This window comes from Vigna unguiculata, chromosome 8 (genome assembly GCF_004118075.2).
Source record: "Vigna unguiculata cultivar IT97K-499-35 chromosome 8, ASM411807v1, whole genome shotgun sequence".
Taxonomy (NCBI): domain Eukaryota; kingdom Viridiplantae; phylum Streptophyta; class Magnoliopsida; order Fabales; family Fabaceae; genus Vigna; species Vigna unguiculata.
The window spans coordinates 37,780,314-37,807,568 of NC_040286.1; the positions used below are offsets into that span (position 1 = coordinate 37,780,314).

Here is a 27,255-nt window from a genome sequence, read left to right on the forward strand (position 1 = left end):
TTTCCTTTTCTCAAATTTGATTGAAAATAACAAGCAAAAAGGAAAAGAGGGAGTGAGAGAAAGACAGAAAGAGAACTAAACAATGAAAGTGTTAATTGCAATTCAATAGACTATTACGTATATCATCAAAATCACAAAGGATAAGATTATAGATATTAAACTCTGAAGAGTTGACAAAATGATTGGAGTTCAGTTTGTCATATGAGTATAGAACACTCCTGGTTTAACTTGACATGACAGGATCAGGAAGAAACTCCACCATTATATCTATAATAAATAAAAATATTAAGGTAACTAGGCCATGTGAGATTCCACAATACTTGCAGTTTCGTTGCATGATTTGCATATTGGACAATGACATAGTGATGGTGGTTGACACTGACAGCCATGTAGACATCAACCCACTAATCAGTTTTGTCTGTCTTTTTGTCTTCCCCAAAGTAAAGAAAACACGTTTTCTTCATAATTCATTACTGCCTGTCAACGTAGTTACAGTATCAACAGTGGCAAAAATGTGAAGCACTGTGCCAAAGCTTCTTCTCAATGGTTTAATCACACACATGTCAAAACCATAACATTTAGTTATGTCACAGTGATTGATGTTGGAAAAATCATTGTAACATTTTGTGAGTTTTTCTGATAAGAATCACAGACAGATTCGATACCAACGAGTTAGAAATATACTTATGAAACGGTGCATTACTACATTATAACCAAAAAGTTAACAACACCGAACTTCATTCATAGTGTGTACTTTCAAGTTTCTCACATATTTGGCCAAACCAATTTATTAGACCCTTATGAGAATTGTAAGTTTTGAAAGAATAATTCCTTTCATTGTTCCACCTTGCAAGCTTCATGATTGAACCGAAAACGCAGGCATCACACAACTAAAAGTTACATTCTGCATATTTTTTTAATGCTGTGTACTTTTTAGAGTTTTTCTCGCTTTAAGGTATTCTCAGTTTCTTTTGTGTCCAATATATTCTTATATTCTGTGTGTTTGTGATCTGCTTGCATGTTATGTCCACCCTACAAATATGATAATCTGAATTGATGGACACCGTTTATTTCATCACTGCAACTCACTATCCTTTGAAACAAAAAATCCTGCATGCACATGTCATTAATTTACCAATATGAAATGAATATTTATCATCTTTTCATCACACCAGAAAAAAATATAATCCGTTCATATTACAACAAAGTCAACAAGACAATTGCAAGGGAACGTTCTTATGACCTTTTCAATTTTTTTTATTTATTTAATAAAACGAGTGATTGATCTTTACTTTAAAATAATTTAATAATTCCCAACTTAAAATTAACTGCCATATATATATATATACCATTTTTATAAAATTATATATGTATATTAAATTATATTATTTAATATTCGCATTTACTTTTGTCACCGTTCAATAAAAATTAAAAGACTAAATATGTTTTTAGTTATTTAAATTTAACATGAGATTGAAATTTATCTTTATTCCAAGTTTATATATGTGGTCCTCAAACTTAAAAATCTTTTTAAACTACAATAACTCTTTTAAGATTTGTTAAACAATTGTCTGATTACCAATTTAGAAACTAATTATATTTTTTAAAACTAATTTAATTATTAATAATTTTTAATTTATAAATTAGTATCTAATTTACTAAGTATTTTTTATTAATAAAATTGATTATAATGATAATATCGAATCGTTATAACTTATTTTCTTCATAAAAATAATAAAATGTGCTTTAATCTTTAGAATTAAAATGATAATATATTTAAATTATACATAATATAAATGATAGTATGTTTTTCTATAAGCTTTACCTGTTATTATGTTTAAAACTAATTAATAATTAATTAATATTTTTGACAAATATATATATATATATATATATATATATATATATATATTTGTTGAATTATAATTAATATATTTATGCTTATCAAAATATGATAGTAAACTTATTATAATTTTAAATTATTAGACTGTTTAAGTTTTTATAATTATAATAAATAAATAAAAATCATGAATATGACAATAAATATAAAAAAAATATAATATATTATTTTATTATAAAATATTTAAGAAATTTTTAACGAATAAATATTTACAAATTTTGCAATATTAAAATCTGTTAAAATCAATACAGCTTAAATGATAAAATATTAGTCTGATTTAGTTGATATTTTATATTAAAATTAAAATTTATTGCATGTTTAACTGTTCATACATAGGCCTTACAGCTTTTAAATAAAAAAACTAAGGCAAACCAAAGTCACAAATGTTAATACTGAATGGAATGTTAGATAAGGTTTACAGATCGAATTTTAATGTACGGCCGATTTATCCGAAGGATATTACATATTTTAATTTTATTTTTTTATTTATTATATTCCATTCTTTACGTATGTCCACCAAAGCCAACAAAAATGTTTAATCTTCACTATTCATATTTATTTTCCAATTAATTAATTAAATGCATTTCTTTACTACAACGAGGGAAATTCATTTTTTTTCCAATACTTTTGTGAAAATATGCTTTTCCTTTATTATTTTAAAAGATTTTGCTTTAAATTAAATGATATACTTACTTATTATCTTCTTATTAGTAATGTCAAACATCCTCTGTCAAACTGTATATATAAAAGTTATATTATAGTTTGTTGAGAAATTTTTATTAGAAAAACACTTTATCTTGTTTGGAGATGAAGTTTTTTTAGATGAATTTTATCGGTGCATTGAAATTTAATTATGAGTTTAAGTTTTATATTGAGTTTAAATATATTGTTTTAGTTTTTTTTTTATTGAAAATAATGTCAATTTTTTATGTGATTGTGTTAAAGTCTCATTGGTCTAGTGTCTCTCAATTGAATATCTTTGATCGAAAGACCTATCATACATAAAAGATATAATATATAATTTAATTTAGAGACGAGACACCAATTTTTAAAATAGATGATGAAAAACATACCTAACACTAAACAAAATTCATACACAAAGATTAACTATCTATAACAATGTAAGGGGATCAAGTAAGACTACTCGCACTCTGCTGTGAAAAATATAAAATGAGTTACATATAGACTTATTTCAAATAACCCAGTTCATATTTTATAATTTTTTAACCTTTTTATTATTGTGTAATATTGTCTATATCTTGAATATAAATAAATATTTTTATCATTTATTTCATCAATATAATAAATCATTAATATTTTAGGTTGTTTTGCCTTGATATGCTCAATTGACAGACTAAAGATAAGTAGTATGGACCAGCCTGCCAACCTGTTTAAAAAGTTATATTATAGTTTATTGAGAAATTTTTTACTAGAAAAACACTTTATGTTTGTTGGAGATGAAGTTTTCCATGACTTTCATTAGGTGCATTGTTGAGATTCAACTATGAATTAAAGTCTTGTATTTGGTACAAATCTATTGTTTAAGGTTTTTTATTGTAGGTAGTGTCAATTGAGTTAAGGTCTCATTGGCTTATTCTCTTTCAATTGAACATCATTTCTAAAAGAACCCATCATACATGAACATACATGAACAATATAGTATATAATTTAATTTAAAGATGAAACACCATTTTTTTTAAATAGTTTGACGATGAAAAACATATTTAACACTAACAAAAAATTCTTAAACACAAAATTAGCCACCTACAACAATGTAAGGGGATCATGTAAGACTATTCACACTCTGTTATGAAAAGTGTAAAATGAATTATATATAGATTTATTTCAGATAACTCAGTTCATATTTTATAATTTTTAATCTTTTATTGTTGTGTAATATTGTCTATATCTTAAATATAAATAAATATTTTTATCATTTATTTCATTAATACAATAAATCATTAGTATTTTAGTCTGTTTTACCTTGATTCACTAAATTGACAGACTGGAGACAGACAGACACACCAATCTGTCAACCTATTTTTTAAATTAAAAAATAATATTAAAAAAATTAAATTCTCTATATTATATTACTTAAAGATACAATAATATAATTTTTTTTTAATTATTCATTATAATAAAATATTTTAGATAATAGTTATTTTAATTTATTTTATTAAATATATTTATCGATCGTTTAGATAATATTTATGTAATTAAGTGTGTTTTTAATATATATATATATATATATATATATAATAAATTTAAAAAATATAACATTAAAACTAGAAAAAAGTTTTCTTTTCAACATTTCTATAAGGGATATATATGTCTATTTTGGGCCTAAAAAAAGTCGGGCTAGGCTGTTTAGAACCCTAATATTTTTATCTAATTGTTTCCTCTCTTTTTTCTCTTTTTTAATGGACTTATATTGTGTGTATTTTTTTTATTGACTTTGCAATTACTCTTATTATGGAATTTAAAAAAAAATGAAAATTTCTATTATTATTTATGATAGGTATTCGGTATTCTTGTTAAATTGATTTCTTTATTAATATGATAGCTATTACTACGAAATCACTTTATTAGTAATTCAAATGAGTATTCAAGACAAAATAATAAAGGAAAGAACAAAGAAAAATGTATAAGTAGTTGTTAGAGATTAAAATGTAGTATCAGTTTAATTATTTTTAAGTTAAAGATTATGTGGTTTTGTTGTATGGGTTTGTTTAACTTTCAAATGATCAAATTTGTTATTTCAATTTTTATAAAGTTAATTATAAGAACTATAATTATATGGGCAATTTCAAATCTTTTATATAAATTGAAATGACTTTAAAATTCAAGCTATAAAATCTTGATTACAATTTCAATTTTTTTAAACATTAAATAGTCTTTTAAAATTGTAATCCAATGTGGAGATAAATAAATTAAAAAAATTATCAACAGTATATTAATATTAAAAAGGTATCTACTAATACAGACAGATTTATTTAGTCAATCATCAATTATATAAATTCAAAAAGCAGTCAGACTAAAGAAAAACTATCTCACAAATTACTTGAGCAAATTTTCTTATAATTTAAAATATTATTTTATTCAAAGACGATGAAGTGAAAAAAAAATAAAAATACAAGATTCCCATTTTTACTCTTCACTAATTTCTTGAAATAAAACTGGGAAAATAAATAATAAACAGGGATTTAAAAAAAAAAAACAGAAAGAAAGAAAATCATCATCCTTCATTTGCAGAGGCCCTATATAATGGTCATACCACATCTCGCAGCTTCTCTCTCGGCTTTCTCCTTATAAACTTCCGATGTGTTTTTCTCTTTCTCTCTCCATAGTTTTGTTTTGTTTATAAAATTTTGCAATCGGTTTGGCAACTGAATTTTCATTTGTTAATCAAATTATTAATAATTGAAAAAGAAGAAGAAGAAAAGAAAGGGTGGGGAGGCATAGCCAGATAATGAACCTGCCCTCTGTTCTTATTCTCATTGTGCCTCCCCTCAGATCTTAAGATTTGCCATCTGGGTCGTCTTCAATCGGTGGGTTTCGAAGGAATCTCGATTGAAGTTTTGATCTTTCTTCAATTGGGTCTGCCTTTGGATCTTTGATTATTGAAAATTTTTGTGGGTTTTTTTTTTTTTTTTCCAGGATTGCTTAGCCTTTGATTCACTGCTTGATGATTGTTGATGAAGGATCCGATGTTTTGTAACTGAATCCGACAATATCTATTTTTGCATCGTTAATACAGTCTCTCAGTTTGCCTTAATTTGAGGTATTGTTTGTAATGCTTCTTTTTTTGTTATGCTAGGGACTATTTGTTTTTGAACAATTTGATAAACGATAATGCTATCACACTTTGATTTTATCCTACCCGGATTTATTTGCATTTCATCCCAGACTAGGATTCTTTTGTATTTTGTTTTGTGAGTAAAAAAAAAAGAAATAAAGTTATGCTTTTGCCTATTGTTGTGTATGGGATTGGATTGGATTGGATCCGTCAAGAACATGCCTTACTTTTCTTATACCTTATTGTTAGGTGCTAAAAAGGGTTGCTTTGTCCATTTTCAATGCTGCTGCTTCCACTTGCATTTGTATGTTTTTTAGGTGAAATGCTTATTGGATGAAGCGTCTTTTTGCTTGTAGATAAAATGCAATCAGATAATGGCAAGTTATTTATCGGTGGAATATCATGGGACACAAATGAGGAGCGACTCAGGGAGTATTTCAGTACTTATGGGGAGGTTGTGGAAGCAGTGATAATGAAGGATCGGACAACAGGTAGAGCCAGAGGATTTGGTTTTGTTGTTTTTTCCGACCCTGCTGTCGCTGAAATAGTCATAAAAGAGAAGCACAACATTGACGGAAGGATGGTAATTCTTGTTATTTTCCCCTCTTAAGTCTAAAACTTGCATTTTGAGATGATTCACTTTTTGAATTATGAAACATCGAAAGGTAGCGTGTTTTTTTTTATTGAAATGTACACTGATTTGCTAAATTTTGCTGGATTCGCAATCTCAAAAATTTCTTAGCAAGATTTTAAAATGGAGCAGTAGTTAAATCTTTTTTTTTTTTTTCTTTGTTATTGTTCCCTTCTCCATGCATCTGTTGTAAGGATTATATGCATCTGTTGTAAGGATTATAGATCTTCAACACTTTTTTATTTTCTGATCTATGGTCATCTTCAATACTGTTTCTTCTATCGCTAGGTTGAGGCAAAGAAAGCGGTTCCCAGGGATGATCAGAACATACTGAGTAGAAACAGTGGCAGCATCCATGGTTCACCTGGTCCTGGTCGCACTAGAAAGATATTTGTTGGAGGTTTAGCATCAACAGTGACGGAGAGTGATTTCAAAAAGTACTTTGATCAGTTTGGGACTATAACAGACGTTGTAGTTATGTATGATCACAACACTCAGAGACCAAGAGGTTTTGGATTTATCACGTATGATTCTGAGGAGGCTGTTGACAAGGTCTTACTAAAGACATTTCATGAATTGAACGGGAAAATGGTTGAGGTCAAGCGAGCAGTTCCTAAGGAATTATCACCAGGACCAAGCCGCACCCCACTCGGTGGATATAACTATGGTCTTAGTAGGGTCAATAGTTTCTTAAATGGCTTCACTCAGGGGTATAGTCCAAGTACTGTTGGAGGCTATGGACTTCGAGCCGATGGTAGATTCAGTCCTGTTGCCAATGGTAGAAGTGGATTTGCTCCATTTGGATCAGGCTATGGAATGAGCATGAATTTTGAGCCTGGTTTGAATGCTGGATTTGGGGGGAATGCAAATTTCAACAGCAATCTTAGCTACGGGCGGGGAGTAAATCCTTATTTTATTGGCAGCTCCAATCGGTTTGGCAGTCCTGTTGGATTTGAAAGTGGCAATGGAGGAAACAATTCTTTCTTCAGTTCTGTGACTCGAAATTTGTGGGGTAATGGTGGCCTTAGTTATGGAACAAATTCTGCAAATTCCAATGCGTACATTGGATCAGGGAGTGGAAGTATTGGTGGGAATACATTTGGCAACACTGGAGTCAACTGGGGTGGTTCTTCAGCAATTTCTGGGCAGGGAGGAGGGAACAACATGTCACAAAGTAGTGGCAACCTGGGATATGGAAGTGGTGACAATAATTATGGCTTGGGGACTGGAGGGTATGGAAGAAACACTGGTACCACTTTTGCACCAACATCTTCGTACTCTGCATCAAATGGTGGTGTTGATGGGGCTTTTGCAGACTTTTACAATAATAGTTCTGTTTATGGAGACCCCACTTGGCGCTCTTCAAATTCTGAGAGAGATGGATCTGGTCCCTTCGGTTATGGACTTGGTGGAGCAGCTTCTGATGTTTCTACCAAGAGTTCTCCAGGTTATGTTGGTGGTTATACTGTTAATAAGAGGCAGCCAAATAGGGGTAAGACTTACAATTTTTTTTGACGATTTTCTTATTGATATGCTTGGATTTTTAGTGAATGTCAGTACCTTATGTAATTGATCTTTGATTAATGTATTTTTTCTTTGCTAAGTTTGCTATTACTATGATGGAACACTAATTAGTTCTTTGTCTATTTTTCAACTAGATTTTGTTGCTTTTCTCTTTTACTTAGATTTATACAGTTAACTTGTTTCTTAGAACAGTTTTTAATGACATCCAATGACGACCATTATTTTATTGTTCTGTGTCATAAAAGGGGTCCTTTTGATCAGGAAAAACTAACTAGCCTAGAGAAGAGGGTTACAACCCAAAGTGAGAGGGCATGTCGTAATGGAAAAGTTTTATTAGGTTTGTTTAGGGAACTTATAATTTTATTTAGATTCCCACGAATGTAGGCAAGAGTTGTTGAACTACGTAAAATTTGTGCCTTTTGCTATTTTTCTGTGGTCTTTATTGTGTGTGAAAGGGATTTCCCCAACATATTTATATGGTTTTTTATCCAAGTCTTGTAGGAAATATAACTTTTAGGCTATGAAAACCGAGAGGTCCCATACGTATAGGAATGTAAGCTTCAAACGAAAAGATGGCTATTACGGAAACAAGTAATGTTAAGCTTCATAGAAATATGCATATGGTTGTCATTATTCCCCAATCTGACTTTTTATTAGCATTACATGGCCACAATCTGAAATTTTTATCCATTGCTTGGGTCAGTGATGTCAGACTTTTTAATAATTTTTTTTTTAAACTAAAGCCTTACTTCAATTGCGATCAGAATTTGTTGCTGAACAGTATAACTCCATAAATGCGAGAGATGATCACTAATGGCTAATGTCTAATTTCATATTTTCTTTCAAAATAAACAGTCTGGTATGGACTCTAGGATTCAACATCTGTATGGTTGAGGGCTGTATTTGTGAGTTAACAGTTGGTTAAAAAAAGTTTTAAACATGTTGACCATAATTCCACCGAAATGTTAGAAACTATCATTTTTCATATATATATATATATATAGAAACACACAGAGATATAGGTAGATAGACATGAAACATTTCGGCTTCATGTTTCATGTCTGTCTTTCGCAAAACTTGAGACCAGGTTAAGAAAACTGTTTTTTAGATAGAAGTCATAGATGTCATGTTAAACATCAGACCAGAACTAGTTCTTCAGTGTCCTTTTTCTTCTGAGTTGTAAGACTGATTTTGAATGTTTTTGCTGAATGTGTTTAGATCTTAAGAGTATGCAATCACGACTCTAAATATTATGTTGCGTGCAATACATTTTCATGTGGGAATTTAATCTCCTGTTGTCTGTTATTATTCTGGTGTTTAATAGTTAGTCGAGAATATGTTGAACATTATTTTTCTTTTCGTTACATAATACTTTGTTCAATTTTCTTCCGACTTATGTTCTCCATTTCTCAAGTCTTGGTAAGTATAACTCAGAAGTGCAAGAGCTGATATGAATTTGTCTTTGAGTAAAACTTGGTCACATGTTCCTTTGTAGTGCTCCATTGTTTTCATGTTACTTGTGATGTGTCCTTTCAATAATTAATTTTGTATTCAAAGACTGATAAAGTTGTATGTTTTTGGTTCAGGAATCGCGACATAGGAAGATCATTTTGATGACACGAACTTGTAGGTGAAGATAATCCAGTGAAGCAGGTGAATTGTGAATTTTGCACACCACTGTTGTTACTGTATTTGGGTTTAAGACGCAAGATGTTTGGTTTTCTAGAGCTAACTGGAGTACCTGTTTTGAGGGTTCAGATATAGAGATAGATTTCAAGGGAATGTTAAGGCTTGAGTTTTTTGAGTTACTGTTTAGGTTTTGGGATTTGAGTGAGATGTAAAATCTGATTGCGGGATATAGCGGAAGTGTATCATGCACCACTTGTGAGGCAGCAATATAAAAAGATGGACAGCATTTTTTTTCATTTTCCTTTTTTTTGGGGTAGATTTTTTTGTCTTTGATGTCTTGCAAAAGTTGTGGCTTCGTTCTTCTCAGGAATTGTTTGTTTCTTCATCCATCATTTTGGTTTGCTTTTAGCAGATTGTATCTGAGGTTTTTTTTTTTTCTCTTATTACTAGTGTGAAACATTGAAGGGATACCCATCTAGGGTCCCGTGAATAAGTTACCATATGCTCTGATTCTTTTTCTAAAGGGGAATATTTTATGCTACACATTCTAGCTGCTAAATCTCATAAATGGATTTCTATTTCCCTATTTTCCAACTTTTATCCCACTGCTGTTTTTAGCATAGGTAGATCGTTTAAGATTGAGTTGTACAAATTGTAAGCATCACTAATAAAGCAATACATTGAATGAAACAACTTCAGAAAATTAAATACAGACGAATTCTCTTGGCAATGTACGTTATATTTGTTTCAGTGTGCATTTGAGGTACACATGATGGAGGTTTATTGCATAGTATTACTGTCAAAGCTTTGGTGTTAACTAACTTGGACAACAATAGGTGACTGTTTATGTTGGTTGTATCGTATCTAAGTTTTGTAAGCAGTTTCATTGTGTTGGTCATTCCTATCTCAAACTTCGATTCTGTTAAGTTTTTATATTTAGGAAATGCGTGAATGCAGAAAACAGTTCTTCTCGTTACGTTCAAAAACCGATTAACATTGTGGGTGAAAATGATTATATTCATACATTTTTTAAGTATAAAGACTTAACAAGATCAAAGTTTGAGATAATGACAAAAATCAAATATACCGAAATAAAAGTCATAGTTAACTTTCCTTTTTTAAATAGATTGCAAACTGTTTCTGTCTTCAATTTCATATTCACTGCATGCATTCAAAGTATGATTTGTTTAGACACTTAAGCCTTTCCACCCTTGATGTTTCAATGTCAAAATCGTTATATCTTTACACGTTCATTGCATCTAAGTCCTTTAACCTTTTCACTGTTGTGAAAATTTATCCTTTAAAAGACTTACAGTAGATTAAGTAAAACTTTTTGGTATATTATACAGAAAAAAAAAATGTACTTTTATATCAGCAAACGTGTTTTATGGCTTATTTCTGTTTCAACAGTGATTTCTTTCGGCTCATCCCATTTTAGAAAATAGACTGCTTTTTCATTCAAGAACACTTGAAAAGTTAGTCAATAGTTATTTTCTTAACTTTGCTTCTGCTAGCTTTATCAGTTTTTTTTTTATGTTCTTATCATTTTGACTATCTCAGTGCATATTTCGCCATATAAAAGTCTTTCCACTTGCAGTTCTGTATAGAAAAAAAAAAAAATCTTATGAGAGTTATAGTTTTATAATTATAATAATGTTTTTGACTCAAACAATTATTTCCTACAGAACACATTTGTTGTTTAGACGAAGAGAAGAGACATGAAAAGCAGAAGACTTTGCGAGATTCTAGTGTTTGCATGTCAAACAAAAGCTTTATTCTAAAGCATCATTGAAAACAAGTATATATTTATTAAGAAAAGTTAAAGAAAGATTTATGGTGGCATTTGTGTTGGCTGATTTTGAAAAGTAATATTAAAGGTATCCAACAGAAGTGAGAAGCGATGGAGTGGAATAAAGTGAAAACCTTCTATATTAGTAACTCCAATTTTCTTCTCCCTTACTCCTACCCACGTTTTTTATTTTTCAATTTTTTATATTTTTAAGCACACCATATCCTTTCATTTCACTATTTCTTTATAAATCTTCTGGGAAATTAAAAAAAGTCATTTAATTGGATAGTGGGGAGCAACGAATATCGAATAAAATACAAGTTTCAAAGAAAAGGAATTCAAATGTTCTTACTTGTAATAGAGGTATAAGTGTTCAAGAGAAAGTTTGAATCCATTAATAAAAACTACAATAAACTATTAATATTTACCCTTTTAAAAAAATCAGTCTTTTTATTATTCTGTGGTACTTGGTCACTAATTTATCATCTTTTTAAGCTACTCTTTAGTTTTCAATTTTTTAACATATTTATCATCATTCAAGTTTTTTTCGTATATTTTTACACATTTTTGTATGATATTGGTAATACAACAACGTGCTTTTGCAAAAATTGATAATAAAGAAAATGATACTTTACTAAAACTTGTTAGCAAATTTTTATATATTTAACATATAAGTAACATATGAAAAAGTGAAAATTCCAAGATAAAATGTATGAGAAAAAAAAGGAATCGTAAAATTTAAGAAATGACAATAATTGAGTGGTACAATGTATAATTGTATTATAACTGTATACCAATTGATTATAAGAAAGAAAGTTTAATGTAAATTTTGAAATGGATCTGATATTATAAAGTAAAATTACTCTTAAAGGCAATAACTAATTGGTTCAAATCTTATTAATGATGATTTATCAAAGAAAATTAATATAATTTTTTTATTCAAATATGTAGGTTATATAATTTATCAATACAATTGAGTATACCAATAACCAGTGGTGTACTTAGTACACAGAGTGGTTCTTGAAACACAATAGCTAGATGATATATTTAATTTAATAACTAATTTATTTTGAAAGAAACTAATCTTATAATTTATTATAAAAACATTTAGTACATGTAAAGGCACACATAGTTAGGGTTTAATATTTTTTAGCCCCTCTCACCTAATAATACCTCATAATAAGTAATAAATATTTTGTAGGCTTTGAAATGGTTTGGGTGACATTTAAGTTAAGCCCATCTCAATCTCCACTCACCCAATTATTTTCTTAATCCATACTTAGCTCAATCATGATTTATTGGATCATACAAAGTTTCAACAATATACATATATAATTTACAAAAAAAATTATAAGTAAAAAGTTCAAAACTTAAAATATGTTTCCAAAAGTATTTGTTATAACAACATTGTGCACAAAAAAAAATGATTTAACTTAGAAATCAAACCCACCCAAAAATACACCAAACAGAAGGTGGCAAAGGTGTGTATGTATATGTATGAATCAAAATCATTGGTTTTGGATACAAAATTGAGTAAAAAGTTGAAATGCAATAATAGTAATGTTAATTAATTGTGAATGGCACTTGAAGTTCCTTTGTGAGAAGTTGCAATGAAGCCTTCTCTCCTCATCTTATCTTCCTTGGATTTTCTGCAGAAAACAACCCAAGAATTGACCTCCAAAGCAATGCAAAGGCCAATGAGAGTAGAGAGCCCTAAGCAATACGTCAACTTGGCGTAGGACCTGCTTGCACCCATCACCTCAAATCCTTGAAACACATTCACAAACCCAAGCACCACACACGAGTACCCTACAAAGTGGTGGTACGATTTCCAGTACTTTCTGAACTTGTTCCTCGTGTTTGGCCTAAACAACAGTGCCAGAGTCTGCAACGCCCCTAAGCAGAACACTGCGATTCCAAGCTTCCGGTGAAGCCTGTACTCCACTCCCGGCGACAGTTGCCCCAGCCGGATTCCGATGCCAAACCCCACCGTCCCCAGAACGAAACCAAACAGTTGTACTCCTGCATCATGCATATTAATTATTCTCACTCTACATGCATTTCTCCATCAAGCAAAGTTTCTGTCACAAATCATATATTTTATGGCAAAAACAAAAAGTAACTGAAAAAACGCAGTCTTTCACTTCTATTTACTCGCAAAAATTAATTTTGAATCCTTAGTGTAAAAGGGTAGTCTTATTTGAACTTTTATTTTACTGATATGAATGGTGAAATTGAGATGGAGCAATGAGAGTGACCTGCATGAGCATAGAACCATGCGGGTCCGAGTGCTTGAATGTGGCGAAGGTAGCGTGCGGTGATGGCTCCGATGGGTAGGAGAAGGCCCCAGGAGATGGCGTTGAGGGTGCCATGGATCACTCTCAGCATGGTGAGATCCGTGTGCTGAGGAGCAGAGGATCCCGACAACACGTCAAAGGTGGCAATGGAAGACAGGTCGGTGGAGGTGGTTGGATGAATGGTGGGGGAGTAGCCCTGCACGTAAAGTCCCCTGTTCCAAACAAGGTGGATCTTCGTTTTGTTGGTTTGCAGTTTCATGGTGCCGTAGATTTGGATGGTGGCGCCGTTGTGCACGGTGGCCATTTTTCCGCCGTACATGGCGGCGGTGGAGGAGAGGAGGTGGATGTCAAGAGGGCGAGAGAGCAGTGGAGCTTTTTGGAGCTTCACTGTGGGGTCTAATATGTAAGGTAGAAGAACTATTTGGCCTGAGTTTGGGTCGGGGAAAGCTATTAATGCACGTGTTCCTGTCATTTCCGGTGATGTGGGGTTTATGCCCCATCCAACCCACCCAGAAGGTGATATGAAGCTTCCGAAGAAGACGAGTTCCAAGGTTGAGTTGTGAGGGTGGAATGTCCATGCTATGGAGGCTTGTTGGGTTGGGAGGTTCATGCATTTTTGGAACGTTTTCGTGGCTGTTTCGACGGTGCAGTGGGATGAGAATGCGATGTGGGGAAGGGAGCATAGAAGGGAGAGGAAAAGAAAAAGCATGGTGGCGTAGATGGAGGGAGAATTGGAGTGAGTAAGTGATGGATAGGGAGAGAATTAATGGTTCATGGTTCAGTTCTTTTGTTAACGATGCTGTGTTTTGTAATGATGTGTTAAGGGTGCAATTATGGATTTTGAGCACGTAATAAGTGAGAAACGTTAGTGCTTACTTTCTTTTTCCTTGACGTGGGAAAAATGTTGTTGGTGCTTGACTTTGAAGGGAAGACAATGTTGTATATATGTGCGTTTGGTAGAAATGGGACATTGTGATTGGTCTAAAAATTTGTAATATGCTGTATCAAACGAGATATTATGATGTCGATCTAGTGCGGCTACCCCTTTTTGATTGTAGTTGTTCGCCAGATACAGTATGTTTATGTCTGCATAGTGTGCTTGGCTTTGAAGCTATGCCATAATCATTCAACTTCAGAAAATTTGACTTACCATAAAGTTTGCTTTTGAGGAGCAAAAGATAAGAATGTTCACTCATCTTTATCTCTAAGTTTGATGGTGGAACCAAATTATGTGGTATAATTTTAAAATGCTAAATGTTTCGGGGTTGGAAAAATGCCCATTTTTTAACGGTCTAATTCCCAAATTTCTACCAAAATTATAGTAGGCATTCCTAGAATATTGTATTCTTGTCGAATAAAAGGATTATCAACGACAACATAATCTGTCTATGTCGAAAATATCAAATTTTAAAAATAGTAAACATAGTTTGTTGGTACATAATGGAAGGATATATAAAACATAGATCTTGATGTCATCCCGAAAATATATTCAGATCTCAGTACAAATGTTAGTTCCAGACGTTAATGTAATTCAAGCAAGCCCAAAGTAACCCAAGTAAAAACATTTTGGGTGGGCCAACAGAAACGCATAATATAAATATAACTGAAAATGAAAATTAAACAAACAAATAATCCAAATAATAAGTTAGGCAAAATCCAATGTTCTATTTAGGTCGAAATTATATTTAGTTCTTCCAAAAGAATATCACATGTGCCCAAAAGAAATAAGAACCACGACCCAAAGAAACTTCACATAAGAAATTTGGGACTTGGAGAAAGTAGAACATGATTAATGTTGGCCACGAAGTATTCAGCATGGAACTTCACAATTGTCCAAAGATTTGCATGGTTGATCCTTGAGTTGAAGAGCGATTATCTCGCTAATTACTTGTTGTTTATCTGCTTGAAAATGGTCGTCCGCTGAAACATTAAGTACAGAGTTACCTTACGACACAAATTCAAAATAGAAATACCATACATTGAAGTGATGCAAGATCTTTATACCTTTCTCGCAATTGAAGTTTTCCAAAAATTGCAAAAGCTTGTGTTTGTTTGTGACGAGGATGCTCACAACTTCAGGGGGCTTATTTTGATTTGCAACAAATAGCTGTCAATACCAGAAATTGCAGCAATTAAATTCAAAGCTCAAATTACAATAAAAAATCTCTAAGAAATAAACATTCTCTCTATTCCACACCTTGAAAACGTGGAAGGTGTCCAATTGAATTGTCTTATTTGAATCCTGAAAATTGAGACAAAACAAAAGGAGTGAACAAAAATATTAGTACTTCTATTTTACGTTTTGCAGGTCTGAAAAATTAATGTGAGTATAAGAGAAAGCATACTCTTAGGAGGTTCATGAGGATCCTCATATTATCCAACGAGCTCACATACCGAACCATTACAGAAGAATTCGAGCGATCCAATAACATATCCCCCAATAACTGTAACATATTTGATATACTATGATTAGGACGGTCCCGAAATTAACACTAAGTAAACTGGTTATGATTTATGCTTAATTAAGCTTATTCAGTCTTATAAGTCTCACGTAATGAATTAATTATCCTTTAATTAAATTGTTTATCAAAAAAGCCAAATTTCTTTTTATACATACAAGTTTCTTGCAGTGGTGTAATGGATAAAAAAACACTTGTGATTAGTGCAAACAATTAAAATGGACAGTTGCTGTTATTTCAAATACAAACCAAAAAAATGACACGAAGTAGAAATGAACTTGGGACATAAAGAATCAATCGCAGAAGAAATAATTACCTTGATAGCGTACCGCCTTGTGAAATAACTGGTGGATTCAAGCAACTGAGAGTTGTATTCTTGGAAGAACTGACAGGCAGAGAGTAAAACGGTTTAACTAATACATCTAAAGAACATAAAATTATAACGCTACTGAAATTTTGGATAAAACAAAAAAATTACTCATGGTAGAATAATTTTGTTGACAGTGAAAAGAAAATGACTTCATATTTAGTCAAATAGACTCCAAGTGAATTGATTTTTGGCTCATATGCCTTACAATCACGCATGTTGATATCAACTATAAGGTGCAGAACTCATGACAAGTGGAAGCTTTGTAAATCAGGTTGAAGTTATTAACTAAACTCTTAATTAGCATGCATATGTTGGATGACAAAACAGTGATAGGGGGAATTCTGTCCCTCTTTGATAGCCTTGATTGCTTTTACATTTGTCTAATATTTGCAGACGATAAAAACATATATACCATGTGCCTGACATAGATTCTAATGAATTTGTAAACCTGTGTAGCGGACTTACCCAGTCATAATTTTTTGAAAGAAATTCAGCAACTGTAGGTTTATGTCTTGTCAATAACTCCTGTGTTATCAGTTAAGGAAATGGATCAGCTTAATTTCATTTTAATGAATTTGTCGAAAGAGCAAAATAGTGGTACTAAAAACTATATTAGAAAGATATGATATAACAACATTTTAATTAAAACCAAATTTCTATTTGTGATACGACTTTAGCTGCCCAAACCTGTCTATATAAAGCTCCAAACTCAGAGTTAGTTCCAAATTCAAACTTAATTCTTGCACAGATACATTCAAATCAATATATAAGCTTAGATGGCTTAAGATATTATTTATTCTTATATATATATGGCCCTTATTGCAGTGTGTAGACTTGGAGAACAGTAAAATGTATTATATAATATACAATAATATATATAAACAAGAATGGTACTTTGGCACCATCTATATTTGGTATTAACAATATAATAATAATATATATACATGACTCAACAAAATTTAATAATGAAACATTATTATAGTTATTATGCAAGTAAGTTATTAAATGATTATATCTAATTATACTTGTCCGTATACTACTCTGTCGTATAAACATGGAACATTATCCGAATCTTTTATGTTTTACAACTTTGTTTTTCTGTAAATGTTTCCTGAAATTTTGAAAATTTAAGAAAAAATTTACAAAAGAATTGTATGAAATATGAAAAATTCGTTTAACAGAAAAACTATGAACAATTTTATTAGTAAAAATATTTTTCATGGTAAAAATGTGTTGAGTTTTGAGAAGGAAAATTGGAAAATATCGTATCATAAACATACTTTAAAAGTTGCAACAGCATCGGATGCTATCTCAAAATTTGGTATCTGAATGTACTCAAAGAACTTCTTCATGTTTTCTGATTCCAACACATATCTGGAAAACACAAATAAAACTAGTTAGAATTTAGAAGAGGAACAGGAAAGTAAAATTTCAAGGTAATCCATGTATGATCCTTCGGTATATACTTTTAATCTACGGAAATGTATAACAACTAAGTATGATACCTATTATACGAACAATGAATAATATTATGATCTTATATGAAATTAATTAACATATAAGTTTGGAATTCGTACTTTGCTACACTCTGGTGGCGTATGCACTCCCTTGCAACCGCACCAAACGTCAAAGCAACGTCACCCTCTTGGTCATAACTAATCAAATAAAGTTTTGTTAATTAAACATTTATCCAACGCGCAAAAACTAAGAAATAAAAACAGAAAATTTCAACGTGCAAATACAAGAATTGGTACCCGCAAATGAGCATGCCCACAAGATCCAAGTTTTTCTCTAGGTACTGAGAAGCAACTATTGTCGAACAAACTCGTTGCCGTTGCAAGTTTGCAATTATATGCGTTGCATCTTGGCGAGCCTGTATAAATTAATTCTTATAAATTTGTTAAAAGAAAATAGAAGTAAAAAAGAAATTTCTTGGCGAGCCTGTATAAATGAATTCTTATAAATTTGTCAAAAAAGAAATTATATACGCCGTTAAAAATGGTTACCCCGAGTTTGAGTTTTCCCAGATAGAGAATGAAAATCCGAAATGTATCATCTGTGAAAAACTCGCGAGTGATCTGAGAACACGCGTCGGCATTCGGCTCTGATTCACCGTTTCCGTACAGAGCCGTCCTTATCTCCAGTATCGTTTTGTTTAGCTCTGCTAGCTGCAACTCATTTTAAATACATATTTAAAAAACACATCATCATTTTCGTCACAATGTCTATAATTTCTGGCAACGATGAAAAACTCGATCAAATCAAGAGCGTGGAATATGAATGGACAGCGAAGGCACGAAATTCGAAAGGAAGACATTAATTAATTAAAGAAAGAAAGAAATAGCAATTACCTTCTCTTCGCGTTTGCTTTCACGCGTGCATGTTTTGGACTCGACGAAGAGGATGAGTTCTCGGGCATGGCGCACCAGCTCCACCGGCGTTTTGGGCTTTTGCTTGAAGAGAGCTTTCTTCATGACTCCCAATTGATGGATCGATCGATTGATCGAATGATGTGAAGATGTTAATGTCAATTAGGGTTTTGCATGTGGAATGAGGGAATGCATGTTTTTATTATGCATGTGTTCGTGCGTAGAATGTGTGAAACGGTTATTTTGGGCACGAGAAAACGAAGGTGAGTTATTGACAGAGGGAGAAAATAATAATAATGTTATTATTAATAATAATAATAAAACAGAAAATAGAAAGTAATAGTAATTAGGAAGCTGAAGGAAACGTCACGCATCCCTGCATTTTCTCTCAATTTAGGGTTTACTTTCAAATAATAGCAAGATTATTAATATTATTTTTTATTATTCATGTATATAACAATCTGTCATAAAATATTTCCATAAAAAAGAAAACAAGAGATTTTTAATAACTATTTTTTTTCTTCTCGTTTTTTAATATTTAGATCGGAAAAAATATATTAACAACGTAAAACAGTTTCTTATACTAAATTTGAATCATGCACTAATAAGCATGTTGATATTTACAATACATATTTTGAAAGTTATTGAATGATGATATGATAGAGTAATTGTTTTTTATTATCTATATAAATTTAATAACACGTGTTATGGTGTTAATAACAATTCAGGCACCAAACTTATTAATAAGTTTTAATTGTTTCGGTGCAGGGTTATTAATTCCAATTTAAATTAGATAATTCTTCTTATTGTTATGTTTTTAATTATTATGTTGTATATTTTGGTTGGATGTTTCAAATTATAAATACATCTAGCTAATTAATTTAGTAAACAAAAATTAAAACATGTCAGAAAATAAGGGATTGTACAAAGTTGCCGTTGACTTGGTATGATGTTCGGGGTTTCAAAGAGAAATCACGTTAATCTCGCAATTTTAATTAGCATTAACACGTGTTTTGAGTTAATGATGATGTTTATTCACAAAGTAAAAGGAATTTATTATTTAAACTGTACACTTTCCAGAAATAAATACGTGACAAAATTTACTGGATTAAAATAATTGCTCATGATTAATTTTTAGTGTATTATAAGTAGAAATATTTTATTACGTACGATAAGCATTAAAAAATATCTGAGAGCGAAATATATATATATAATCTTAAATTTATCTTTTAATCAAGGTATAAGTATATTTATTCTTTCATGAAACGTAAGTTTTGCATGTGTTTTTTTTTTCACTCTCTAATTTTGATTATAACGTTAAACTCTTTTACTATTAAGTTGTATCTTGTAAATAGTAACAAGTTAAAGACTGTAATTTATTTTCACTATTATAAATTCTCATATTACATAAATTTTGTTTATAAATTTGTTAAAAGAATTTACAAGAAAAGATTTTTTTTTTCTGCCATTTTTCTAAAAAATTTAATTAATAAATAATTCTTTCGTGGATAATCATTTCCTACAAAATTATAAAATTTATAAGTATTTTTTATAAAATTTGTTGCGAAAAGTGTTTTATACAAAATATTTTGCAAAAAATTGATACCAATTTCTTGTAAATTTTTTTTCTCAACAAAATTTATAAGTATTTCCTACGAAATATTTTTTAAAACAAAATTGACAAGAAATTTGTGAGTTTTTTTAGTAGTATTTTTCTCTATAATTTATTTGATTGTCTCGTTTAACTTATAGAATTGTTTTTTATTGAAATTTTGGTTCTTCTTGGAGTTAAATCTTATAGGTGATTTGGATTCATGGGTTGTAAACTATTTGGATAAGGGAAGTTGATTATTTACTTTATTTCAATTTGATTTGGAATGTGGGTGTAAAATGATAATACAATAATTGAGTAGATATTAACTTGGTGAATAAAAATAAACTATTTTGTATAGTGGTATGCTTTATGCTTAAAATTTTGGTAGAAAATATTGATTCGGTTACAAAATTTTATAAATAAAAAAAAAATAGAGTTAACACTCTAATGATTGTTTTGAATTTGAGTTGTGATGGAAAATTGAATCTAAATCAAATTGTTGATATTGCGATTTTTTTAAGCATATATAAATTAGTGCCTCAATTGTATTTGAAGAGTTAAAAATTGTTACATCCGATTTTAACTTTGGGTAGGTTTCGTGCTCTTTTTAGCATTTGGATTCTTCTTAAATTTGAAATATTTTTTCTTAGTGCTAATTTTGTAATCAATTTTATAATCAATTTAGGAAAAATATATTACTGCTAAAAAAATTTGTCTATTTTTTTTAAGTCTAAAATGAAAACTTTATACTGGGAATTAAATGTTGTTCTCTTATATAATATTTTATAATTCTTCTAAAAGATTTTGTTTATATGAATTAAATAATTATTATTCGAGATGTGCTTAAACTCATTGTAAATACATGGTTAGTTAAGATGATTGAGATATATTTTGTTTAGTATAATAAAATGAATTATGGTGGAGGACACCATACGAAATATTATTATTTTTTATTTGTAGATTTATTTAAATTTAATTAGCTTATGTCATGCATTTGATTAATTTAATGTGTAACTATTAATTTAATGTGTAACTATTATTTTCTTTCTTTATTTATTTTTTGGATTTTAGATTTTATTTTGATATATTTTAGGTCAAATGTGATTATGTTTCATAATCTATCTCCATTTGTGTAAGTTCTTTATTGTCATTTATGTGATAGTTGTTTTCTATAAAGAGAAGCTTTAGTAACGAAATATATTTAATATGTTATGAACAAAACTAGAATTTAATTATGTAAAGATAACAAAATATGAAGTATTTATTATTATTATTTTTGTATTATATATATAGTTTTATTTTATTATGAGCAGTTACCTAAAAAAAAATTTTTTCTGTGCGGACAAAATATGAAGTATTAGTTTCAGAGCGCGAGCGAGGGTAATTGACTCTTACGCTTGTGTTGTGTTTTGCTGAAATCTCTTACTTGGATCTGATTCTCTGAGCCCTCAGGTATGTTTCCATGTTTTTCTTTTCAATTCAAATTTTGTGTTACTGCGTCTGCTTCCGTTTCTTATAATCGTTGCTTAACCCGTTAAGCAATGCCCACTACCTTGACTCTCAACTGTTTGATGAAAGTTCCCAATGTAATATTTTCAGAGAAATGGCTTCTTTTCATTTTTAACGTTTAAATGTTTTCGGCTTCGCTTGTTGGTTCCTCATCTTTAGCACACTGCCTCAAGTTCGTCTCCTACCTCTGTCTCGCCAGTCTTGCTTTTCCCTTTTCGGTTACCCTTTCATATCGCAAATTTTGGGCTCTCACACACGCTTTTAACTAATCTCAGTTTTGGGGTAGTTCCAGCTGTTTTTGAAATTAGGTTGAATGGAGGGATGTTAAAAGGGGAAAAAGTTATATTTAGTTGATATTTTGAATTCTGCTTTTGCCAGATATTGGAATTAACTTATATTCTGTAGATACATTGAAATGCTTGGCTTGTTGTTTTGTATAGAACATTCCAATGTGGCTGAGAGTTGATATTTTTTTTGGGATGGTTGTTGGTTTCTTGAGTTATATTTGTTTTGTCAGAAGAAATGACACGAAAAAGTGATTTTCTTTTTGAAAGTTATATGCTTATACCAGTAAGGGTTATATTTCAAAACAGATATGGTTATTCCACCCCCAGTGAGGCCTCCCAGGATTATAAATTTTCTCAAACCTTATGTTCTGAAGATGCATTTTACCAACAAGTATGTGAGTGCCCAGGTGATTCACACCCCAACTGCTACTGTAGCCTCTTCTGCAAGCTCACAGGAGAAAGCCTTGAGATCAAGCTTGGAAACTACTCGCGACGTGGCTGCAGCTGCAAAGATTGGGAAGATTCTAGCCGAACGCCTTTTACTCAAGGACATTCCTGCTGTTTCTGTTCACTTGAAGAGAGAGCAGAAATATCATGGTAAGGTTAAAGCGGTTATTGATTCTCTAAGGGATGCTGGTGTTAAGTTTCTTTGAGTTATGGTTGCGTGTTCAATTATACCTCAGAGACTATCCTTGTTGGATCTTATTTTCTTTTTCATTTTTAACTGGTCATCATAGCAGGAAGTTACTCATTGAACATATTTCACTAAGACCTTAGTTAATTACGTTTCGAGAAATAAGACGAGTGATGATGTGCATCTGTGTTTGTTTTATTGTTTGCATATATTCTAAGTCAGTTGAACAGAAAAACACGTGAGAAGAAGGACAGAGGGACGTCCATTTAACCATTTCTAGCTGAAATACTAACACATTGGAGTAGTTTGCATGATTCATTTTTTTAGTTTCCCTCGTCAATTCATGCCTCAATGGCCATTGGTGGCTGAAATACAAACACTTTGAGTGTGTATAATTTATTCATTCCCTGTTTCCATTGCGAAGACCATAAAATTACTTTTAAGGAATGTATCAACTGTGATCCACTCACCAAAGTAGCAGACAGACATTGACTAACAGAGGCAGTGCTCTCTTGTTTGGATCTTAACACCAAGAAATTGCACCCTCGATGGCACCATGCTTGATTTCTACCAGTGTAATGTCCTATGATTTGAATGTTGAAGATAATATTTTTTGGTTTTCCACTAAAGATATCCCCCAGCTGTTTGATAGGAGATTAATTTTTTTCCATAAATTTAAATTGTGTCTTTTGATTTAGTTTTCTTCATACACATAGTTAGGAATTGAATCCCTGGCAACATTCTTCATACACCTTAAAGTTACTGTGGAGAATGTTATCAATCCTATACTAATAGAGTAGCTGTATCATCGATAAATATGTGGTTGAAAAAATTATACATGTTAAACACAAACTAGCCCCATTAATATTGCTACTCTTAACTCTTATAACACATACATACTAGTAATAAGCTTCCTAAGGTTCCCTCGGGCATCAAAATTTGCAATGTTAGCTACAAGTGCAACCCCTGCGACTGTGAAACTTGTTCATACCATGTAAGAATGTGGTGATACGTGATATTAAAAGCAAATATAGTACTATTAGTATTAATAAATTTATCGTTAAAATTAAAAATATGTCTTTATTTTCTTTTTACCATTTATTGAACTGGTCGATTAAATAATCTGGAAGCTGCTTAAAACTTTAAAGGATCACGATAAATCATTTAAATTTAAACAGCATTCAACGAGATTTAACTATGTATCGTGGAGAAAGTCTCCTGTACATAACGAGATTTTTCTTAAATATAATTCATTCTTCAAAATAAAAATACACAGGAAAACATAATTTGTAATAAATAATGGTGAAATTACATATTTAAGAATTATATAATAAGAGATGTCTCTATTATTAGTACAAAATGTTTTATTTTATTATACAACAAATAAGACAGGGGTTTCAACCATTGGATTAAGAAGATAAACTATTAGAATAAAAATAAGTTATTTTAGATTTACTGTTTGAAAATTAAGACTTTTTTAAAACTATATGACATTTTTTTTAGTTACATAATACTAAATATTAATTATCCACCTAAAATTAATCTTCTCATTCATACAAATCTGTCGTCTCAAAATATATATATATATATATATATATATATATATATATATATATATATATATATATATATATATATATATATATATCATGTTTATATTTCTTAATTTGAAATAGCGTCTCAAAATTTAAGATTTAATTTAAATTGGTAATGGTTATTATAGAGGATTATGAATAAGAATGAGATGAGATAATGAAATATCTCCTGAAAATACTTTTATTTAATAATAAATACTCATTTCTATTTTTTTGCTGGATTGTTTTTAAGATAAATTTCTTTCATCTAATGAATCAGTTACACAGGTACTATATCACATACCATATATAACACATATTTAATAATATGGTGATATAATAAGCAAATATACACATATCAGGACATATCAGGACATATCAGGATATTAGATATAATACGTCTTTAAAATGGTGATATAATAAGCAGATATACACATATCATATATATCATACACATTAATTAGATATGATTGGGACATATATCATACGCATACAGATATAGTACATATATTTGATGCAGATAAAAATAATAATAGCAATTGATATAACAACAATTTTGAATTATGAGTATACCTTTTAAACATTACTAAAATAAAAATAAGATTATTGTACGTCATAAAACAATACTTTGTGCAAATATGTACTCTAATTTTGGTTTCGGAAAATAAAGATGTTATAAAGACAGAATCTTTATGTTTCCCATAAGTTCAGGAGATGCAGAGAATATCAGTTACAAAAATTCTTTAAATTACAATCAATGTCATTTATAATCCCGAAATCAACTACAATAACAAGATTACTTTGACACAGAAGTCTGCAATACAAATAGTGCTCCACAAAGATTGTTAACAACATTCATCAATACAAAGTAAAGAGTACAAGGAAACAGAGTTCAGCAAGAACAACATGGTAGCAAATGTTCTGTTATTGCTGCTAACTTTTTCTTGTACAGCTCAATCAAAAGTGATTGATATTAAAAAGTTTGGCATAAATAAAGACATAACACAGGTAAAAAAACTACTACTGCTAAATATTGAACTTTACTGATTCATTGTTATTGTTACTATTACTGTGTTTGATTTTGTAATTTGTGTTGTCTCAAGGCTTTCACAAAAGCTTGGGAAGAAGCATGTGCATCAACAAGTGCAAGCAAAATTCTTATTTCAAGTGGAACACACAAGATGAATGCAGTAAAAGTGAAAGGTCCTTGCAAAGCTGCAGTAGAAATTCAGGTTGATGGCACAATTCAAGCACCAAAAGACCCTTATGCACTCAAAGATGCTTATGAATGGATCAAAATTGAATATGTTAACTATTTCACCTTATCTGGTAAAGGTACCTTTGATGGTCAAGGTGCACTTGCTTGGAATAATAACTGTAGAGCAACACACCAGAACTGTAAGAGGCATTCCTTGGTAAACAAATATTTTCTGACCGATTTTGTAGGGTTGAGTCAGTTTTAAAGTTCTTTACTTAATAAAAGCTAATGAGTTGAGTTTTTTTGTGTATGCAGAATTTTGGCTTCAATTTTCTGAACAATTCCATAGTTCGAGATATAACTTCTAAGGACAGCAAAAACTTTCATGTGCATGTTCTTGGATGCAACAACTTCACATTTGATAACTTCCACATCAGTGCTCCAAAAACCAGCATTAACACTGATGGAATTCATATTGGAAGATCAACTGATGTGAAAGTTCTTAACTCCAACATTGCTACTGGAGATGACTGTGTTTCATTAGGTGATGGTAGCAGAAATGTAACTATCAAAAATGTAAACTGTGGACCTGGTCATGGCATTAGTGTTGGAAGTCTTGGCAAGTTCACAGAAGAAGAACCTGTTGAAAATCTTTTAGTGAAGAACTGTACTATGACAGGTACAGATAATGGTGTAAGGATCAAAACTTGGCCTAGCACTCCAGGTGCTACTACTGTAAGTGATATACATTTTGAAGATATTACTATGGTTAATGTCTTGCACCCGGTGATCATAGACCAGGAGTATTGTCCTTGGAATCGATGCTCCAAAAAGGTACATATTTTCTAGAGATGAATATGTTTTTAGTTCCTAAACTTGAAAGTAAAATTGGAATTTGTCTCTGTCTCAAAGTTTTTTTCATTTTGGTCCCTAAATTAAAATAGATGGGTTTGTTAAACGATAGTTTAGTGACATTTGATCCGTCTGAAACTCTCTTTGTTCTGTCTGAAACGTATCAAATGTCATCTTGAAACACACTGGACTTAGTTGGATTAAAAGGACTATAACTATTATTTTTAAACTTTGAAGACCAAATTGTATAAAAGTTTAGAACAGTAATACATTTCACTTTAACGACAGTTTAGGAACTAAAGACATGTTTAATTCTATTTTTATACCCAAGTTAATTTAGAAGTCTTTATTCATTACAATCTTTATAATCATGGTGGAATTGTTATTGTTTAAATTAAACCACTGATCTTTTGGTGTGTTTTTGTGTCTATTTTGTGTATTGTTGTAATGATTTAGATTCCATCAAAAGTAAAGATAAGGAAGGTTACCTTCAAGAACATTAGGGGCACTTCAGAAAGAAAGGAAGGAGTGACTCTTATATGTAGCAAAAGTGTACCATGTGAAGGTGTGGAACTAAGTGATGTTTCTCTTGCATACAATGGAGCTCCAATAGTTGCTAAATGTGTTAATGTCAAACCCAAAATTACAGGGAAAGCTCCTACTTGTTCATCTTAAGAGACTTGGGTTGACACAACATTATGCATATGCTATCTTTGTAATGAGGGTGAGAATTATTTAAAGTTTATGGTAATAGGAAATTAATTTTATATAGTTAAGTTGTAAATCTCTAAGTATAATAAATATGAAAGCCTTGTGGAAGAGACAGATTTTAAATTCAATGTA

At 30.7% G+C, this 27,255-nt stretch overlaps 5 protein-coding genes across 7 annotated transcripts; 3 read left to right on the plus strand and 2 right to left on the minus strand.

Annotated features, from left to right (window-relative positions):
* Positions 1–5,180: 5,180 nt before the first annotated feature.
* LOC114194378 (heterogeneous nuclear ribonucleoprotein 1) lies at positions 5,181–10,061 on the plus strand. 3 transcript variants are annotated; one of them, XM_028084558.1, is made up of 5 exons: positions 5,181–5,448; positions 5,558–5,681; positions 6,014–6,279; positions 6,616–7,819; positions 9,438–10,061. In XM_028084558.1, the coding sequence occupies exons 3-5, from the start codon at positions 6,058–6,060 to the stop codon at positions 9,449–9,451; spliced, it is 1,440 nt and encodes a 479-aa protein (XP_027940359.1). In that variant the 5' UTR covers positions 5,181–5,448; positions 5,558–5,681; positions 6,014–6,057; the 3' UTR covers positions 9,452–10,061. The 3 variants fall into 3 exon arrangements, with proteins under 3 accessions (XP_027940359.1, XP_027940360.1, XP_027940358.1); XM_028084557.1 differs by having other exon boundaries at positions 5,182–5,448; positions 6,053–6,279; XM_028084559.1 differs by lacking the exon at positions 5,558–5,681 and having other exon boundaries at positions 6,053–6,279.
* A 2,681-nt stretch (positions 10,062–12,742) lies between these two features.
* LOC114193694 (cytochrome b561 and DOMON domain-containing protein At2g04850) lies at positions 12,743–14,471 on the minus strand. Its single transcript, XM_028083585.1, has 2 exons — positions 13,528–14,471; positions 12,743–13,291 (listed from the first exon to the last, which is right to left on the minus strand). The coding sequence occupies exons 1-2, from the start codon at positions 14,273–14,275 to the stop codon at positions 12,837–12,839; spliced, it is 1,203 nt and encodes a 400-aa protein (XP_027939386.1). The 5' UTR covers positions 14,276–14,471; the 3' UTR covers positions 12,743–12,836.
* Positions 14,472–15,069: 598 nt separating this feature from the next.
* Positions 15,070–18,996, minus strand: LOC114195631 (putative MO25-like protein At5g47540). Its single transcript, XM_028086159.1, has 11 exons — positions 18,747–18,996; positions 18,402–18,563; positions 18,150–18,268; positions 17,973–18,050; positions 17,676–17,769; positions 16,861–16,920; positions 16,342–16,410; positions 15,912–16,010; positions 15,764–15,808; positions 15,571–15,673; positions 15,070–15,486 (listed from the first exon to the last, which is right to left on the minus strand). Exons 1-11 carry the CDS (start codon positions 18,867–18,869, stop codon positions 15,377–15,379), a joined length of 1,062 nt encoding a protein of 353 aa, XP_027941960.1. The 5' UTR covers positions 18,870–18,996; the 3' UTR covers positions 15,070–15,376.
* Positions 18,997–21,593: 2,597 nt separating this feature from the next.
* Positions 21,594–22,984, plus strand: LOC114193796 (50S ribosomal protein L18). Its single transcript, XM_028083736.1, has 2 exons — positions 21,594–21,810; positions 22,461–22,984. The coding sequence occupies exon 2, from the start codon at positions 22,463–22,465 to the stop codon at positions 22,805–22,807; it is 345 nt and encodes a 114-aa protein (XP_027939537.1). The 5' UTR covers positions 21,594–21,810; positions 22,461–22,462; the 3' UTR covers positions 22,808–22,984.
* A 2,239-nt stretch (positions 22,985–25,223) lies between these two features.
* LOC114193028 (polygalacturonase-like) lies at positions 25,224–27,138 on the plus strand. Its single transcript, XM_028082722.1, has 3 exons — positions 25,224–25,777; positions 25,876–26,394; positions 26,869–27,138. Exons 1-3 carry the CDS (start codon positions 25,544–25,546, stop codon positions 27,085–27,087), a joined length of 972 nt encoding a protein of 323 aa, XP_027938523.1. The 5' UTR covers positions 25,224–25,543; the 3' UTR covers positions 27,088–27,138.
* Positions 27,139–27,255: the final 117 nt, after the last annotated feature.

What these genes read in the sequence shown, in the direction of transcription:
- LOC114194378 (XM_028084558.1), top strand. Translation starts at nt 6,058, where the DNA reads ATGCAATCAGATAATGGCAAGTTATTTATCGGTGGAATATCATGGGAC. An exon ending in ACAACATTGACGGAAGGATG is followed by an intron (nt 6,280 to 6,615) that starts GTAATTCTTGTT and finishes TTCTATCGCTAG; the next exon opens with GTTGAGGCAAAGAAAGCGGT.
- LOC114193694 (XM_028083585.1), bottom strand. Translation starts at nt 14,275, where the DNA reads ATGCTTTTTCTTTTCCTCTCCCTTCTATGCTCCCTTCCCCACATCGCA. An exon ending in ATGGTTCTATGCTCATGCAG is followed by an intron (nt 13,292 to 13,527) that starts GTCACTCTCATT and finishes TGCATGATGCAG; the next exon opens with GAGTACAACTGTTTGGTTTC.
- LOC114195631 (XM_028086159.1), bottom strand. Translation starts at nt 18,869, where the DNA reads ATGAAGAAAGCTCTCTTCAAGCAAAAGCCCAAAACGCCGGTGGAGCTG. An exon ending in ATGCTGTTGCAACTTTTAAA is followed by an intron (nt 16,921 to 17,675) that starts GTATGTTTATGA and finishes CTGATAACACAG; the next exon opens with GAGTTATTGACAAGACATAA. An exon ending in ACACCTTCCACGTTTTCAAG is followed by an intron (nt 15,674 to 15,763) that starts GTGTGGAATAGA and finishes TGGTATTGACAG; the next exon opens with CTATTTGTTGCAAATCAAAA.
- LOC114193796 (XM_028083736.1), top strand. Translation starts at nt 22,463, where the DNA reads ATGGTTATTCCACCCCCAGTGAGGCCTCCCAGGATTATAAATTTTCTC.
- LOC114193028 (XM_028082722.1), top strand. Translation starts at nt 25,544, where the DNA reads ATGAATGCAGTAAAAGTGAAAGGTCCTTGCAAAGCTGCAGTAGAAATT. An exon ending in ACTGTAAGAGGCATTCCTTG is followed by an intron (nt 25,778 to 25,875) that starts GTAAACAAATAT and finishes TTGTGTATGCAG; the next exon opens with AATTTTGGCTTCAATTTTCT. An exon ending in GGAATCGATGCTCCAAAAAG is followed by an intron (nt 26,395 to 26,868) that starts GTACATATTTTC and finishes GTAATGATTTAG; the next exon opens with ATTCCATCAAAAGTAAAGAT.